Source organism: Aythya ferina, assembly GCF_964211825.1.
Source record: "Aythya ferina genome assembly, chromosome: 13".
NCBI classification, from domain to species: domain Eukaryota; kingdom Metazoa; phylum Chordata; class Aves; order Anseriformes; family Anatidae; genus Aythya; species Aythya ferina.
Genome location: NC_140311.1, coordinates 2,562,941 through 2,581,981, shown reverse-complemented (window position 1 = coordinate 2,581,981; position 19,041 = coordinate 2,562,941). Strand labels below are relative to the sequence as shown.

The 19,041-nt window shown below is 34.0% G+C and overlaps 1 protein-coding gene across 3 annotated transcripts in view; it reads right to left on the bottom strand.

Annotated features, from left to right (window-relative positions):
- The window catches only part of LOC311443969 (connector enhancer of kinase suppressor of ras 2-like), a 169,043-nt gene that overhangs the window by 58,347 nt on the left and 91,655 nt on the right, over positions 1-19,041 (bottom strand). For 2 of the 3 annotated variants that reach the window (XM_084534663.1, XM_084534664.1), the window contains exons 7-8: positions 12,821-12,880; positions 9,115-9,183 (exon numbers count right to left, since the gene is read on the bottom strand). In XM_084534663.1, coding sequence (XP_084390789.1) covers positions 9,115-9,183; positions 12,821-12,880 — 129 coding nt within the window. The remainder of the gene's footprint in view (positions 1-9,114; positions 9,184-12,820; positions 12,881-19,041) is intronic. The other variant, XM_084534665.1, reaches the window with a different exon arrangement.

Here is a 19,041-nt window from a genome sequence, read left to right as displayed (position 1 = left end):
GGACCATAGTAAAGGCCTGTTGTAGGTTACTCGTGATTAGATAAAAATGACCACAGCTCTTAGGAATCAGAGCACTGTGCGTGAACAGCATTTCTGCAACGACAACATTACTGAGGCTGAACTGTGGCAGCCTTGAAGTGAGCTATTACGAATAAAATGCTTTAGGGAATCCAAGAGCTGGAGCTGTACAAGTGTATGCGAGCCTTTGTTGCCATTATATTTGCTATGCCCCTTGACTATGCTTAACTGGCAAGTTCATGGTAACATGACCAAAATGTGTATTCCCACTACTATTAAAAATAAAATATTAAAAAAATAGATTTAAGTGTTCAGAATCAGTGCAGTCTACATGTATCAGCATATTATATCATGTACCATTTATAATTACTTCCTTTTAGAGGAAGATAATTGATTATACATGAAGGTGGAGGTACAAATCCTCTCACAAAGGCCTGAGAGAAGTTTAGCTAGAACTTCACAGTTTATACCTGATTTCTACAGTGGGCCGAAGCCCGGATCCCAAGTGTGAACATTTGGCTTGGAAAGCACTGTATGTCTCATAGTACTAAAAAGCATTTTAATAGCTCTTTACAGTGCTATTCTATGTTTAATGTTGCTGGTTTACTGAAAACTTTCTAAAAATGCACTGGTCACAAACAGACCACAACTAAACAAAAATATCTCAACTTCCATTCCATACAAATGCTTCTGGTTTGCACTTTGCTTATAACATGACAGGATATTTATGTAGAAACACACACATATATTTTGCTGAATTTTAAATTTAAAAGTGCACGGACTATTTTTGATTTTTATAGATTGCTGTAATTTTCAGAATGCTGAAGCCTTTGGAGTTTTGTGTGCTCCTTTTAGATAAGAATGATAAATAATTAAGCTAATGATAAATTATTCCAATGAGAACCTTAATGACAAAACCATTAAATAGCAAGATCTATTAAAGAGAAGTCTGCAATCATTACTACTAGGCTATGATAAAATGCTCATAGGAATTTGGACATGTTATTATAAATTGTATTACTAAAAATATCTTTGTGAAAATAGAAGTCATTACAGTGGATTAAAAATCTTAGTTGAAAACCAGTCCTTCAGACAGATTTTGACATTTATTCTTAAACAGTCTTTAATTGCAATTACTGGCTTCTAGCTGTGGTGAGATGTGTTCAGCAAAACGTTTTTTTGCTCCTTTAAAGTTTTTTACCATTCAGTTAATCAGGTTCTACAGTACGGGTTAAGATATTTCACTCGGTAATAAAAGTTAACATGTAAATTAGATTAATGAAGGAAAAAAAGACTAGCATGATGCTTTATTTTCCTGAATAAATGAAATTGGAGCAATTAGGATAGCCATTACACTCAGATCAACAAATTCAGGGCATTGTTATGTTCTCTTTGCACAGCACAGTAAAGGTCTAGTCATGGTGCATGTTCTCTGCTAAACAGATTTGCATATTGTAATACAACACGCTATTTCCATATATTTGTTCTCTTTGTAAATCAGACCTACAAAGTAGAGTGTGGAAAGTCATACAACTGCTGTACTCCTTGTTCATAACCCAAAGAATGTGCAAAATACTGTCAGATGCCAGCAATGAAAATTGCCACCATAGTAATATACAGTTTGTAAAGAGAAAAGATGAGAATCGCAGGAAATTTGATACTCACTGGCTAAAAATACAATTGACTTAATGTTAGTCCAAAGAAAATACTCTTTAATTTAGATGTTAAACATAGAAGAAACAGAGATGAATATAACTCACTAAATAAGGTAAGAGGCAGGCAGAAGTTTAATTTTCTTTGGTAGTTTACATTTAGGATTGTTCAATTGATAATTTTTATTGCTTTGTACATCAGCAGTGCAGAAAAAATGGCTCCAGGGGAAAAAATGTATTGCTATAGTCTATTTTAAAGGATTAATTTTCTCATAGAAAGTACAAGTAAGTTAATTAGTGGAAAGTGCAATATATGGTAACTTCGAAAACAATAACTAAAAAATTTTAGTCCCTATGGTGCTAAATTTCTTTACCATAAAATTATAATGATATAAATATCCAGAATGCTATAGTAATTTTGTATACCTAAAACTGATGATTTTGTAGTTGGGACTGCATAAGTAGTATATGCAGAAAAACAAAGCTTGCTCATTAACCCACAGTAAACTAGTTTGTCTTCTTGTTCTTCAATATCTTCTTTAGAGTCCCCCAGTAATGGCTTTTTCCTTCTCATTTAGAAGATCTAGATTTGTCTGAATGTGATTCAGAACACATCCCACCAGCAGTAGGGATTTGGGCATTTTTATACATCCAAACCATGTTCATGCTGGACAAGCACTTTTTCTCCTTTTTTAAAATAAAGGCTATCTGGCTGATGATGATTGATGGATGATCTGTATGAAAAATAAACTAACATTAAAAATTCCTAACATGATAGACAACAACAACAACAAAAAATCTGAAGAAAACACTAAACACTGCATTTGTGGATGAGTGCATAGGCATTAAGTCCATGACATACTCACCTATAAAAGGAACTGAAAAAACAGCAGGACTGTTGAACACATTGAGGCTTATCAAAGGATTCCAGTGGTTAAAACCACCACCACAGTTATTTACCTCCATGCTGATTTCCTCAAAACTCATTATGTGTATTTGTCATGGTACAAATTTAGAAAACAACTCAGAGTGGAACTCTGAGTGCTTAGTGGACAGAATATCTATATTCATTTCTCTGTTTTTCCTGAAAATTCTGGGGATAAAGCATAAATGTGATCCTTCAATTCCTTCACTGTTTTGTCAACCTCTAAGTACTGACTGGGACTCTGAAAAAAAAAAAAAAGAAAAACTTCCAAGAAATACAAAAATACATAGTGCACCTGCCAGAAGGAAGATAGGCTAAACATCCATGTGTTTCTGAGAGTTATGCACATTAAACTCACTGTATCATTTGCCCAGCTTTAATCTTACCTAGGATGCAAAAAGACAGAGCGTAAACTAAAAATGAGTTTAAGAACTGCATTGCTGGGCATTTGATCTGGAAATCAATTGTACAGAATGGTATTTACTAAATAACTAGAACATATGATATTGCACACCACCTGCAAACAAGTAATTTTGCTTTGACTCCAGTAGGACCTAACCCCTACATGAACCAGGACAGATGTTTCCCCTCAAGGCTCTTTCAATACATAAGCAAACCCATCTGGATATTTATTTGAATCTTAACTGTATGACCTTTCTTCATGTTTTCATTAAAAAAAAAAAAGGGGGGGGGGGGGGCTGGAGAGAGGAGGGAGAGATGAGCAAACTCAACTTGTTGTTAAAGAAACAGTCATCTTTTGTATGTTAAGTCTGTTGGTAATTCACTTTGCCTTACAATACTGCCCAGGCTAGGGAATTTATCAAGGGAATTAGTTTCATTAACATGGAAATCAGAAATTATTATTAAACAAAAATGTGCTGCGAGATCATAAGACTTTCTGTCACTGATTGGAAAGCTCATCATTAACACCTGTAGCTGATTCACTCTCCTCATTAATATCCTTAGTGTTACTAAAAATAATTGATGATGGAAATACCAATGTTTATCTATTATCTTACAGTTATTTTCATTAAATAACAGAGAAATGCAGCAAGATTCCAAGATGATGCAAAATGTGCTACTGGAAGACACTGTTACTAAGCCCTTTTGAAAGGCAGAATCCTGAGATTCAGTGATACATGGAAATTTCTTTGCAAACCAAATGACTTTTTGGGGGGGAAGAAGTTGTAATTGTCATGACATCTCTTGTTCAGTTTTTATCTCTCCTTTTCCTACTTGCATTTCACAACACAGTGTGCTGAAACACAGATCATATGACCTATCACCACGGCTACAGATTTACCTCCATCTAAAGTGAGCACCCATTAAGACTCAAATTTCCAATTCAACACACATAAATCTGGAATATTAATTCAATAAATATCTTAACATAAATAAATTAGTGCTGGAAATCATTAATTGTTGCAGGGCTCTTGACTTGGTATCTTCTCTTTTAGAAGACTCAGATTTCTATGAATGGGATTCAGAATACAACCTACCAGCAACAGGGATTTAGACATTTTTATAAATCCAAACAGTGTTCATGCTAATTTCAAAGTACAAAATTTGACAGACAATGAGCAGTATGAAAGGGCATTAGGCTGTGGCTCATGTATTTACAGAGCATCCTCCATTCCAAAGAATGAACCTATCAACTATGAAAATGCATCCCCATTATTTTAAAATACCGGCTATTTAAACATAACATAACAAACACCTTACACAACAAAGCAAATGTGTTTGAATGGAAAGAGCTGTTCTAGGCTACTACATCCTTTTGTTATCCCTTCTACATAGTTGTAGGCAGCTGTAACTTAATCATATTCATCAGTTCTTCAGTCACCATCTTAATCAGACCTCTCAAATTTCACCACAAATTTTCTTACAGATGTTCACATGGATGCTTGCTCTTCTACAGTGTTGTTCTCTTCCTTAAACAGTTATTTCCTTTCCTGGTCTGTATAGCCTATAGACCTAGCTGGCTGGGTAACCAAAATTTAAATCCTTTTAAAAAAAATAAAAAAATCCTTCAATACATTTTCCTTTTTACCCCATTACATTTGCAAATGTTCTTACGCAAATTCACCTTTGAAAACTGCAAATGACCTGAACATCACACAGTATTTCAGACAAGATATTACCAATGTCAAGACAATGGTATTAAAACTCTGTTTCTCCTGGAAACATGTTCCTGATTAATTCCAAGTTCATCTTTGCCATTTTCAGTCACATCACCTCCATGGTGATGAGTTGATTTGGGATTAATTACTACATTCTGACTTCAGGATTCTTGCCAGCTGCTCCTGAGTAACATTTAGCTTTCAACATGAATTACTAAAAGCATTATTATTTCTCTCTGTCCTATCAAATGACCTTCAAATTCTAATCCTAAAAAAGAAAAAGAAAAAGATTTTCATTTTTCTGAACTATTTTCCCTAGTTTACCTAACATTTTTGTATACAAAAGTAGATCTAACATCTATATCTGTTCAGACAGCTAGATCAATACTTGTTTGGATCTGGAAGATTTCTGTTTGAAAAAATTATGAAATGTAGAACATTAAAAAAATATATTTTTCATAAACTTATACTGTAATTCATCTAACATTCCATTTTCTTAAAGTCTTTAGTTATCCTTTATAATCCTCTAAATCACCTGTAAAACCTTGCGTAGTATTGACTAGCAAGTTTGCCTCCTTATGCTTCCACAGCATACAATGTTATCTTAAAGCAGACAACTCATTAAAAATCCTTGCTTAGCGAGTTGCAATTGAAAGTGTCAGTCCCTTCAGTAAACATATGCAGATGATTTGGCTTTAATTTATCAGCTTTGCTTCCGTCCTGAGAATGGATGTACACATATATATTTGTTATGACTGGGTTTCTTCTCTTTGTCTTATATTCTCTACTATTCTTATTATGGAAATTTGAAAGAAACAAATATTTCTTGGCCACAGACAAACTTATCTTTAATTTCACCCTATTTTCACTGCACGACAGTCCCAATTCTCTGACTAAAGAAACACATCCCATCCATAAAACTACGTTAGTTAAAGTTAAGACAAAATGAAATTTACTTTCCTTTTATTTCAACTAAGCAGCAGAAAATACTATTCACAGAACTTGAGGTGTAATTATTATTTTTGTAAGCAAATAAATGCACAGTGGTATATTCAGCACTTCTGTTTAATTTCTTAGGAGAGGAAAGAAAAACTCCACAAGGCATTCCATTTTTTGCCAACAGGCAAGAACTAGTGCCTGTTGTTACTAGTAGGGTAAAAGAAAAAGAGCTAATGTCATTGGATTTTAGAAGGTGTAACTTATTTACCAAGTTTCTTGTGCTGTTTTATTAAAAAAAAAAAAAAGCAAATAAGGACATTGGATAATGATTAAATGATCTTAACAGCTAGTGATGAATCAACTGATTTAATTAATTTCTTGCCTAAAGTACTATTATTTTTACTTTGATGTTCATAATTATATAGCAGAGGGTTCATTGGCTTGACCAGTTTTGACGTAGTAAATCTTTTATTTCTAACTCCTTCAACTGTTACATTATGTAAGTTTTAAGCTGTTTCCCTTTTGGAACTCATTTTTTTAAAACTTTCAACTACACTGAAGAATTAAAATAAGTGTTCTTTTTTGTGTTAATAATGTTAATATATTTGTTAATATAAATGATTTCAGTAAGAGTATGAATACAGCTATCTTTAGCAATCTGATCATTTCTTACTTAATTCAGATAATGCTTTATATAAAAGTAGCATATGAATTTTAAGTAAAATTCAATTATTTTGAAGACATAAAGCCAAAATATTCTAGCCTCATCAATACCAAAATACTTAACTCCACACATCAGCAATCCAATGGACTGACATTGTCAGCATACTTAATCCTCTGCTGTAGCTTTACAACCCCAGAGAAATGCCTCCAAGATTAAAAGTGCTGTTATCTGTGCTGACTCCACTGGAATGCAGGGACAGTACAACTGTTTTCAACTCTACATCTTAAACCTGTTTAAGAGCTTACTCCTTGCTCAGCTATGAAATGGGTAATGATTCTTCTCTTAAAATGGACCTCCTGATGAATTTCAAATTGAAATTGAAATTATTTTTTATTACTTAAGGAAAAAAATCAGTATCCTATTAGATTAAGTTTTGCCTATGTAGGATGAAAATGAACATTAGCCTTTTAAAAAGTACAGACTTATTTGTACTATATTAGCACAGGAGTACTGCTTTACCTATGAATGAATATGTTTTTACTGTACAGCTCTGTAGCTCGATGTTAAATATGCAAAGTATCACAGTTGGGAATATGAAAAGGTTGTCAAGGAGGGTCATGCATTAGGATGAAAAACTGAGAGTGCTCCAATTATTTAGATTACCAAAGAAAAGGTGAAGAGGTAGTTTGATTACATCCTGAGAATGCCTAAATGAGAAACTGGATCTCCAGTGTAATAGATAAAAATAGATCAAGATCAAATGCATACTACAAACAAAAAGACACCCCCCCCACTCCCCTCCAACGAGAATAATTAACTAACAGAACAGTATATTACAGGTTGTGGGAACGTCACTGAGTGTTTTGAAAAAATCTAATTATCTTAGTAAATGAGCAAACATCAATTTATCCAGAAAATACACTGGCCTATTTTAGTCTAAATCAGATGAGATGATGCCAATAGTCAGCTACAGGATTAGCACCTAATGAAAGAAACCTACACTTTCTTTAATCAGGAAAGAATTTTCACTAATGGTAAAACAAAATGACTATATCTAACCATCTTCAGAGCAGATCTTTTCAAAACAGTTAAGAGAAACTTTATGTGATACAAATCCTCTGAAACACAGAAATTTCAGAGGAAAGTGTATTTCTCCATTTTTATATATTTTTTTTGGCCTTTTTGTCCTGTGTATACATTTTGTGAAAGCATGGAGTGCTTTGTGCCTACATGTTCCAATGCTGGGTGAACAAGACTGTCTGTAGCTCTGGAAAACGTGCAAGACCACCACAGATATGCAAGACTTGTTTTGTACAGTTTGCCAGCTGCCCCCAGGACTGTTCATTTCAAGTGGGTTGAAATGGACTGTTCATCTCAAGTGCATTCTGTGAGCTGGCCTTACTAGTATAAAGATATTGACTATATGGGAATTTAATGAACCTAATGAACCTAAAGAAACCTCTGAATTATTCTATCCCACTAGTGGAAATAATGGTATTTATAAGTATGATATCAATTGTCACAACTTGTGATAGCTTGGGTGAAGAAGCAAAGTATAGTTTGCAGTTGGACACATACCTCTGAAACACAAACACAAAAAATTACTGGCTGACTTTAAACAGTCACAAGGAAGACAGAATAAAGCATGCTCAGCATTTGCAAAGGAAGAATACATTTCTGAAAGAAACTGCTTGCCATTTATCCCTTTTCATAGCTTGTTACAGACTTCAGAATGAATAATTAACAGTGAGGTTTGTTTTTTTGAAAAAGTATTCTCTGCCACTTGACTCAGCTGTTGGCAGCGTGCCTGCCCTTAGATAGAGAGGGATTACAAGCATCAAACACTTTGGGCTCGTTATAACACACATGGGAAGTTGCTACCCAGAAAGCCAATTCTTGAGTAGTTGAATGAGCGGATTTTCACCTCTGGGAGTAAAGATTAAATCAGGTTTGTCACTTGAAGAGTATGTCTGATGGAGAAAGCCAGTCTAATGCATATTTCAACTTGTACTGTGACAACTCACAGATCCTCTGTAATGTAAGTAAGAGTTTCATGTTGCATTAAAATTGTAAGTAAAAATGAGGAAGTTATACTTCTTTTGAAAAGAAAATATTTGCTCTCTGATCATTTTCACCTCCCACAAATGCCAAAGAGGTTTCTTAATTTTTCTGGTTTTGTATATAAAATGAAATGTAGGTTGGTACACATAAACAATAACTGCATACACTGTGAAAAATACAATAGTAGGCACACTTAAATGTACACAGATCAGGCACCACAGTATCTTAGACTTAGCACACGCTTCCCCATACATATGCTTATGCAATATGAAATGGATTAACAGTTTCACCAACTTTATAAAACTGCTCATCACCTTAAAAATAAATATGAAAAGAAATATATGGCTGTTACAGAATTCCTGCATTTTGAGTCTGAATCCCAGATTAAAGAAAATGCATATTTCTGTTTAAGGGAAAAAGTTAAACTTGCTGGCATATCCATAACAGGAAATCTAAGAACTACAACCAGTGCAATCACTGTAAATTGTCAATGTTGATTCTGGGACCATAATCTTGAACGGCAGCTAGAGAAAATATGTTTGGCTTAATCCTTCTGGGTTAATTAATGACAATTAAAAAAAATAAAAATGCACAAATTAAATGTAAGCAATGATTATAATATTTTAAAAGGCATAAAGAGTGATCTAGTTTGCTACAGTTACCTAGTAAGAATTATTGTCTTTTTAGCAGTGGGAACAGTCAAAGCCTGCAGACCAGAACTTCTAAAGTACTTACCACAGTTTGATGGTTGACCTGGATCACCTCATCGCCAGCATGGATTTTCTTACACTGGTCAGCAGGAGACTAAGGACAGGAGATAACAATTAACTTTACATTTCAGGGGGGACCACAAGGAAAGAGCAGGAATGAAAACTATGAATGAGAAAAGAGGCAAAAAAGCTCTGCTCAAAGAAGCATTATTATCAAATAACTATAACTTACTATATTTACAAGAAAAAAAAAAAAAAAAACACATTTATACAGAACAATGTTTTTCTGGTAACCAATGACAATTCAAAGATGAATTCAAATCCTTCTTCCCATGGTGATGATCAACCTTTTTGACTGGTTGAGCTATTTTAGTTTCTTTACCTTTCGGAGGGGAGTACTGGGCCGTGAGCTGTCACAATCTTGCTGGGAATTCACTGAGTGAATTAACATCACATAGCAGTAAAGCTGCTAAGCCAACAAATACTGAACTTACTACATGTGCAGGGTCAGGGCTGGAAAAAAATGCATATAACAGAAAAGTAGGCCTAATGCAGTCCTTTACATAGCAGGTTTACTGCTTAAGTTCATGGCAGATACCCTGCAAATATACTACAGCTCCAGCACTTCCAAGACAGCACTAGATTAACCATGTGAATGCGAAGTGGTAATTTAAAAAAGGATAAAGTCCTCGACAGTCTGGGTATTCTGTATAGAATATACTGAACATACATACATACGCACACATACTACTCCGCCACCATAATTTGGGGAACTCTGAGCCAAAAACCTACCTTATTCTAAATATAGCTGCTTCTGATCACGTTAAAATGGATCAAACCCCATTGCCTTGCAAGCCACTTGTACACAGTCAACTGCATGTCAACAAATGTGTCAGAATACAAGATTTACCGGAGCTAAAGGTGACTTGCAGCTTATATTCATTCACTGAGTACCAATCAAAACTTCCAGGAAACTGTCAATAGCTCTTTTGCTGGACAGACTTCTCCAATCACAAATCCCATCCATTATGTGGATGCATACTATAAACAAATAGAAGGAGTAAAGACAACAGGAAACAATGCAACAAAAGCCCAAACAGCCACTGGGCAAAAAATGGCTGCAATTGCCTCTAAAAAAATGCCAAATTAACCTCAATAGGTAGGCAAGCATCACACAGGTGGTTGCTTCCTCCTCCTCCTCAGCAGAAGTGGGAGAAAATATGATGAAAATGCTCATGGGCTGAGATAAGGACATGATTTTACCTATGCACAGGATTAAACATAAGCCAGAAAGATATTCTGTTTCCTTTTGTGGAACACAATGCGAATATAAAGTTGGTTGCTTTAAACAGTGAATGAAAGGTAAGCAGGAAGCTGAAGTAAGCGCCACTATTCGTAATGGGTTTAACTTCAGTTGATATTAGCTGAAAAAGCACAGGCCTGGCGCTTTCTCTTTTTAGCTCCTTTCCTGACTTTGATGAGGCTGAGCTAATTATTATCTTTCAAAATTAAACACTGGCTCTGAGGTCAATTATACCTTCAAAAGGAATGAAAAATCAATTTGCTGAAATGCCAGAAATTAAACATCTTTGAAGCTTTTTTATCTGCACATATGATTACACTTTTAGAAAAAAAGTAAAAAAAAAAAAAAAAAGGAACAGTGTTGTCTTATCAAAAAGTTTTGATGCATACAGTTCAGTCAAAATAAAAATGCAAGTTTTAATGGCTGGTGAACTTTGTATCTTTTCACATGAATTTCAGTTATAAATATATATTTCCCTACAAATTGTATTATGTATTTCTAAAATAAATTAAAATTATAGTGAAAAAGTATATTAATACTTCTAAATGCTGCCAGTAGTGTTAATATAAGTGAGCACACTAATTTTAAGCTTAACTTCCATTAGACTTATCTTATGATTCACAAATTTTTGCACACAAAACATAAGGCTTTCCCTGGGTCTGTAGTATCTAAAAATGGATGATGAAAATGATCAAAATCATCTCCATACATACAAAACAAGCAGAATAAAAAATCACACATGAAGCTCACCCATACAGTGCAGAATACCACTGATGTATGCAGGTAAGTATGTACATTTTTGGCTAGCTGCACAGTGGAAATTTCATGTTTCTTGGGTGTCAGCATTGCACAGTTTCAATATTAGCTGTATAAAATTTGAACTTGTAATTTATGCAGCTATACTCTCTTAGAAAGAATGAAAACAATGTGACTAAAACATGGACTATTTGAAAAACAGAAGGGATAGGTCCTATTTTAAAGTCTGTCATAATAATTACATTGCAGCAGTTGAAGTAAAAATATATTTTTTTTCAAATTTGTAATTATGAATTGCAAGTTAAGTAACAAGAAGCTGCTTCACAGAAAAACCAAACAATGTGACAAGAATAACAATCAGTCATACTGATTTACATGCTACAGCGTTTCTGTGTACTTTCAATCCAGATATTGCCTCATTTCTGGGACTACAATGAAAAGGATGGTTAATACATTCTTGATATCTTCTACTTGCTACAGGTACTGGAAACTATGAAAATTTACTGGTGGTTAACTCCTCCTAATACAATTCAGGAATAATTATTTTTATAAAAGAATTTTTCATATGTCCTCACACAAAAATCATTCAGATTCTTAACTTTTCTTTTTTCCCCTAACATTGTCAAGTCACTCCCTTCTCTTTCATTTGCTCCTTTTCACCATTTCTCCCTTCTTACTGATAGTCTTGTCAGTGATTACCGCTAGCTTGAAAACCTTCTGGTTTATCAAAGATTATTCTACAACCTGAATATAATATTTTAAGTTATTTTTCTGTGTTATCCATTTATTTTTATCAGCCAATGCTGCTGATACTGTAAATGCTTTAGAATTTCTTATTTTACAGTCTGTTTTACAGAATTGCTTAGACCCACAGAACCTATTCGTTTCCTATGAGGCAATCTTAGGACAGGTATCATCTCTACAAGTTTAATTTTTCTAGCATTCTACTTTTCAAGAAATTTCATTTACTAATTAGGAAAAGAATTTAAAAAAATACTGTCCATTTTAAAAAGAAAACAACAACAACAACAACAACAAACACAAAAACAGCAGAAAAGTATTCATCATTGTATGATAATGTACTCACTGCAAAAAGTAACCTAAAGTACATATTAAAGGTTGGTCAAATTACATCCACACTTATCATCAACTCTGCAATGCTTTAACTAGTCTGGTTATAACCGTATGAGGCAGATTGTTTTCTGTTATATCACTGATCTGTTGAAAGCTTTATTTTTTTTTTAAATATGAACTTGAATTGTCCTATGTTTTGAGAGGTTTATCTGAAGGAGATAAAACTAAATACAGCAGATTTTATTTAAGACTAATGATGATGCTCTTGTATAAAACAAACAAACAAACAAACAAAAACAACTAAATATAAACCAAAATACCTTTGTGACAGAGAAAACACATAATTAGAAAGGTGTACTGGAAGATAGAAGTTCAAGATTTTCATTTTATTATAACTTTTGGTCACTTCATCAAAGATATTTTTCTATATCTATTTTTAATGGTTCTAAATTTTTAAGGTAACATGATATATGTAAAAAAAAAAAAAAGATAAAAAGTAGCTTGTTTCATAGCAAGTTTTGACACTACAAAATAAACTGCAGATCTAACAAAGATATTTGCATGCATGATAGAAGTCTTTTAGGATAAGGAAGCTTACATTTTCAGTTGTTCCTGTGATTACATGCAGCCCATCATATGTTGATTTGATATACATCCCCTGAAAAAAGACCAAGAAGGGTAATTAATTCTTGCAGAAAACAAACAAGTGATGTTTGCATGATGATAAAATAAGTACACATATTCCAGTTTAAGGACAATACTATTTCAACAAACTGGCATAAACAATGCTTGAATAACATTGTTAAAAGTTAAACAAATATGTACCAAGAGCCATGATAAACAGAACAGTTTTCTCACTTATTGCATTTATAATTCCAATATACATTTTTTGAAAGAATTCAACACCAAGCATCAGCATAAAAGCTTGTTACAATGCAGTATTTGTAATATTTAACTTAATTTCTTTTTATTACCAGTGTCATAAAAGAATCAACAAAACTGAAACAATGAACAAGAATAGTCTTTAAAATTATATGCCACATCTTCAGAGAGTTACTGGTTCATGTTCTAACTTGGAAAGTACGTAAGCCAGTGCTCATATTGCCAATTTATAGAGAAAAATGATCTTGGTGAACTAACAGGAGCTTTATAATTAGTCCAGCATGAATTGTGCTTGAAGGAGGTGATTGATGAGATACAGAGAGACAACCTACGTGGGTATCTATGTATACACACACACACACACAAACACACAGAGCCTTGAATGTCAGTGAGACTCAATTGCTGCATTCTTCTTCAGGAGTAAGGTCATCTCTCCATATAGTATGGTTATCCATCAAATTTTGAAATCTAATTAATCTAATTGATACATTGCACTGCTGATTCATTAGCCTTCCAATAATTCTGCATCACTGTGTATTGTCAAAATGGAAGTTTAGAGCCCCCAGCAAATAAGAAAGAACATTTTGTTCACAGAAACCAACTTCAAGAATCCTGAACATTAATGAAGATTTGCAGGCTAGTTGCTAACCTAAAATAAGTAAGTAAGTAAATAAATAAATTCTATGAAGGTAAGATCCTATTGCTTTATACAACTACCTTAATTGTAAGTGTGTAGAGAAGACAGACCCAAACTCTTGGAAGAACACAGTGGGAACGAGAGAAGCAACAGACACAAGATGGAACTTGACAGACCTTTATTTGTTTATTTATTTTGTACTATTATTTTTTAAAATCATGATGGTGATAAAACACTGGATTTAGTTGCCTGGTCAGGTTGTGGAATCTCTGATATTGCAGATGACCAAAATTAACTGGATGAAGCCCCAAAATACGTGCTCTAACTGTATCTGTTTTGACTTTTCATCATGACAAAATGTGGCTTCTACCTTTGTGCAAACTAATTCAATTTCAGCAAATTTAAACTTTATTTAAATCTTAAAAATAAAGACTAGCTAAAACTGATCATGTTGCTTAACTCTGCTTCTTAGGAAACTCCACTATATATATTACACACTCTAACTACTTGTTCTTGTAAGAGACAGTTTTATAAGTTTTTTAATTTGTTCATAACAGAGATGCTCAAGTTAAGTCTTGGCAGTTTTGAAATCATTTTCATAAAATACAGTTAGTTGGAAGAAAGTTTACTAGTGAGTCTTCCACTATTTCCTTCTCTACAGCTGGCTTAATTTTATCAGTGTTTGCTATGTTACTGTCTCTACAGTACCTTCAAAGGTTATTGACAAACATCTGATTCTCTCTTTCCCAACTAGAAGACATACACAAGAGATCATGAAAAACCCTGAATGTCCTCATTAGAAATGGGATACTGAGTCTCCATTAAGAAACTTACACAGAGATTAAAATCCATCTAGTATGCTGCATTTCCACAATGAACTTTTCACCAGAATTTTAAACAGCACCACATCCATCACAGAGGTCTGTTACTTTAGCACATTGTAGATTTCAGTCACATTTCCAGCCACACTTTTATTATCAAATTTAACATCGCAATTCTAACACTTTACTTGTTGACAAGATTAATTCCTCACCTAATGGATCAATAGATTAATAGATTTTTAAGGTGAAAACAAAACACAGTGGTAACTTTTCACTAAGTTTTACCATATATTTCTTCATAAAATTCCTAGCCTCTTGTTAAGTTATATGTATTTTTTGGAAAAAAAATCACACACTATGATTCTATCTTTTAACATATGCCATCTGAGAGACAGAAAAACTGACTAATCAACTAAGAATTATCCTACAGTTTGCTCTTTCACTTCAGCTATTAGAGTTTAAGAACAAAATACATTAAAATAAAGTATTTTTGTGAATGATTCAAATTGGTCTAGATAGAGCTTTCATCCTTGTATCCCCTTAAAGAAAAATGACAGTTGTTTTTTGTTGACCACTACAGTAGCACTGTACCTCCTTTACAGGAAGAGATACATTACCTGAGAACCCTGAAAGATTGTATTTTATCTAAAAAATAATAATAAAAAAGTTATATTCAGTTATTCCTCTATATAGTTCAGAATGCAAGCTATTTATCAAATATTTATATATTAAACATAAACAATAACATAAATATTTATATACACATTCCCATCATATATAGAGGAATAGCTCAAAAATATTTTTCCACAGAGGAGAAAGCTTTGAGTATAATTCTGAAAATAAGACTAAAAATATTCTTAAAAAGCACCCCCTGAGAAACACATACCAATTCTGAAAATTTCTTTCTTTAGTCTGTGCTGTATGTTCTAGAGGCCAGATACGTTCCATGCTTGAAGGACAACACTTCAAATCCCTCTTTCCAACACTGTAAACATTTTTCCCTAAAAGACATGTCCTTGATATGCCACCTGTCAGCACTTGCCTACCCTTCGTAACAGACAATGCAGTGTGTAAGTTGAATCCAGCTCTCAACTGCCTTCTGTGGCATGAAGGTTTTTAAAGGATGATTTATCCTTCAGTAAGAAAAGACACAGTCAGAAAAACACTCAGAGGAGGGAGCTTGTAAATCCTGAAACACATCCTAGCCTCTGGATGGGAGACTTGCAGTGGGAAGTGGCTTTTTTGCCTTTTCTGGGATAGAAGTAAACAGTTGCTCTTTCATAACTGATTACGATATTCTGATATGATCAGATAGTATCAGATCAGATATTCTCTCTCTACATATATGATATCACATCAGATACCATATATTCTGATATAACAGTCAGATATGATATTCTGAAAAATCATGCTGATCTGAGAGATCATGCTGATCTTGTACTGAGTTGTGTGCAGTGTTTAGAAATTAAAATCACACATTAAAATTCACCACAAGTTATTGTAACTTCAAAAAGTTTATCGTGCAAGTGAATGGAAACATGTCATTGTCTAAACAGAAAGAATGGTAGATTGGACTTCCATGTCTAGTAAGAGAGACAGAGTTTGACAATGTTGAAAGTTACTTTAAAATGTAATAGAGAATATATGGAGAGTGTTTTGGCATTTGACTGGTAGAGCTTGGGAAGGAATAGAAAGAGACAAAAAAAAAAAAGTAGTATGTTTCTAAGGTGTGCTTCCCAATGGAAATTATTTTGTCCAGCAAACAGCCATGAAACTATCAGCAGAGTGTCTTCTGAGGAATGCATGAGATTAGACTATTTTTTTGACAAAGCAGACTGAAAAAGAAGACACTTCAGAGGCCAAGAAGAAAGAGTATTAAGCTCATAAATGCATGTATAGAAAGCTTGAAGATGCTAGAACTCAAGGTACACATTCAAATTGAATAATCTCTTTGTGAAAATGTAAGGGTACAGAATTTATACGAACAATTAAATAAAAAGACACACCCCCACAGGAATACTGACTCAGTGTAGTAACTGCATGGACTTGGACCTGGAAATTAATTCAGTTTATGTTTAAGTTTATGCACTATCTGTAGGATTTCTGGCTCATTTGCTGAAGAAATTAGAAGATATATAATAAAAGCAATTTTGCAAATGAAGTTCTGCAAATAGAGAAAAACTCATAATTAAGGCAACTGAATATTATTCCAGATAACTGAATTCTAATATAAATCTGAGCAAATAATTTACAATAGATTTTTCACCAAAGGCAAACAATTGTGTTCATTTTCTAGGTGCCAGCCCCGTATGAAGCTGTAGCTAGAGTTCTCAATAGCTCTGAAAACCTTAGCTATACTTAAAATCAAGGGAGACTGTTTTAAACCGAGTCTATAAAAGTAACAAGCATTCTGAAAAATCACACCATAAGTACTTCCAGTTGAGTTCCAAAAAATAGATTTTCGGTGATTTTGGCCCAAATTTCTCTGTACATTAGATTCTTATCTATACAACTAGAATTGCAGCATCATTTTCACAAGTGTGTTTTGAGGATAAATTAATTAGTGTCTGTGAAGCACCCAGTAAGGCCATAAAAAAATCTCATGATGAAATTAGTATCTCAAAGGAACACAGAGCTTAGCTGAAGAGTGGTAAATAAGACATCAAACCCTACACTGAATGATAAGGATAAAAATGGAACTCTGAATACTTTCCATTCAGTGAATAGCATTCATTTTTCTCTTGAATGGAGCAGAGATCCTGTGGAAAAAAACCGCTATACAATCATGAGAAAGCCATTTGTAATTCATTACTCTGTTCTATATTTGATTCTGATTAATGTTTTCTTTTCCTCGTCACATGATTTTTCTTTTATTCCCATTTATAGTCCTTTTTTCACGTGTTTTTTTTTTTTTTTTTTTCCTAAGCAGAACATAATGTCAGCAAAATTGATTATAAAGAACTTTCCAACCTACCATGTTATAGTGCCTTCACAATTAGGCATAGAAAACTCAGTCATTCACGGTGATTTCACTTCATCTAAAAAAAAAATTTAAATGGGCAATTTTGATTGCAGTATTTGTCTCATGTCCTCTGTCAGCAGTACCCACTTATTGCAGTTGTGTCGGCTACAAACTTATCGGTACGCTGCAGATGGAGAAGTACACCACAGTTCTTCCACTTAGTGATGGAGCCCAGCCTGCAGCAGTGGTACAGCACAGGCCCTGTCTGCTTGACGTTCTGCTGGAAAAGAGGGCAGTCTGGAAGAAACTGCAGGCCACATGACTGACCACAACAATGCAGCCAACAAGTCTTACCTCCGCCACCTATGCCTTAAAGGATGAAATCATACTCTGAGGTTGCATGGTAGTCTGTTTAGAGAGTATACCATTCATAACCAAGAACTCCTGAAAGCCACCTCCTGAAAGCACTTAATAGTGCACATTTCTGGATAGAAAGGAAAGTCACAGAGATCCAGACTGCTCGTGGGCAGGATGTAGTAGTCTTAATGCAAGTCAAAAGCACTGTCTGTTTTACAATATATGTACTGGACAAGCTGTAAATGACACTGATCTGGCATTTCCTGGATATCCCTGCACTAACCCAGAACTTGGTCCAAGAGAGGAAACTAAACCACAAGTAGAGAAGATCTGGCAATTAGGATGCAGCAGCACAGCAAGCAATTTGTCTGTCTTTAGGATTATGTACTGGGCTACGTGTCTACGATGCCACAGAATTAAAATTAAATGCACTTTATGATGCTGTGGTGTTCTTTGTTAACTTTAAAGACTAAAATAATGTATCTAGTCATACAAAAAATTACTCATTAAAATACAGCAGTCTCAAATTAATATGCATACATCAATAATTATGCTCTTGTAACTTTGATGGAACTTGCACATGATGTTCATTACTATTCAGTGTCAGAGCAAAGATTAACATGGTGAAATAATACAAAACATCTCAACTGACAGGAATTAGAACAAATCTGTAAATCACACTCGGTTACAAACAAGAAACACATCACAATGCATATAATGACATTAAAACATATTTTAAGTTGTCAATACCGGAACTTTCTGCAGTTGAGCCCGTGCAAGAACATCCAAATGCCTGAAGTGCTACCATATACTCTAGATTTTATTGAATGGTTTGAGTTGAAAGGGATCTTAAAGATCATCTTGTTCCAAAGTTCTAGTTTCAGCAGGATGTTAGGTTCCCAGGCACAATCCCTATGAATCCTACAGCCTACTGATGTCAGAATGATTGTGAAGTGGGGGACTAGGGAGAGGAGATAGAAGCCTTTGCCCATTGACACTTAGAACCTCATAAAAAACCCTTGTCCAAATATAACCGTACATTAACACTAACAAAGGGTAGACAAATAATTATTACATTATCAACTCAAGAGAAAATCTTAATGGTATGATCAATTGCTACTGCAAGGCAGCCAGGATGTTCAGAAGATACCTACCTAGTC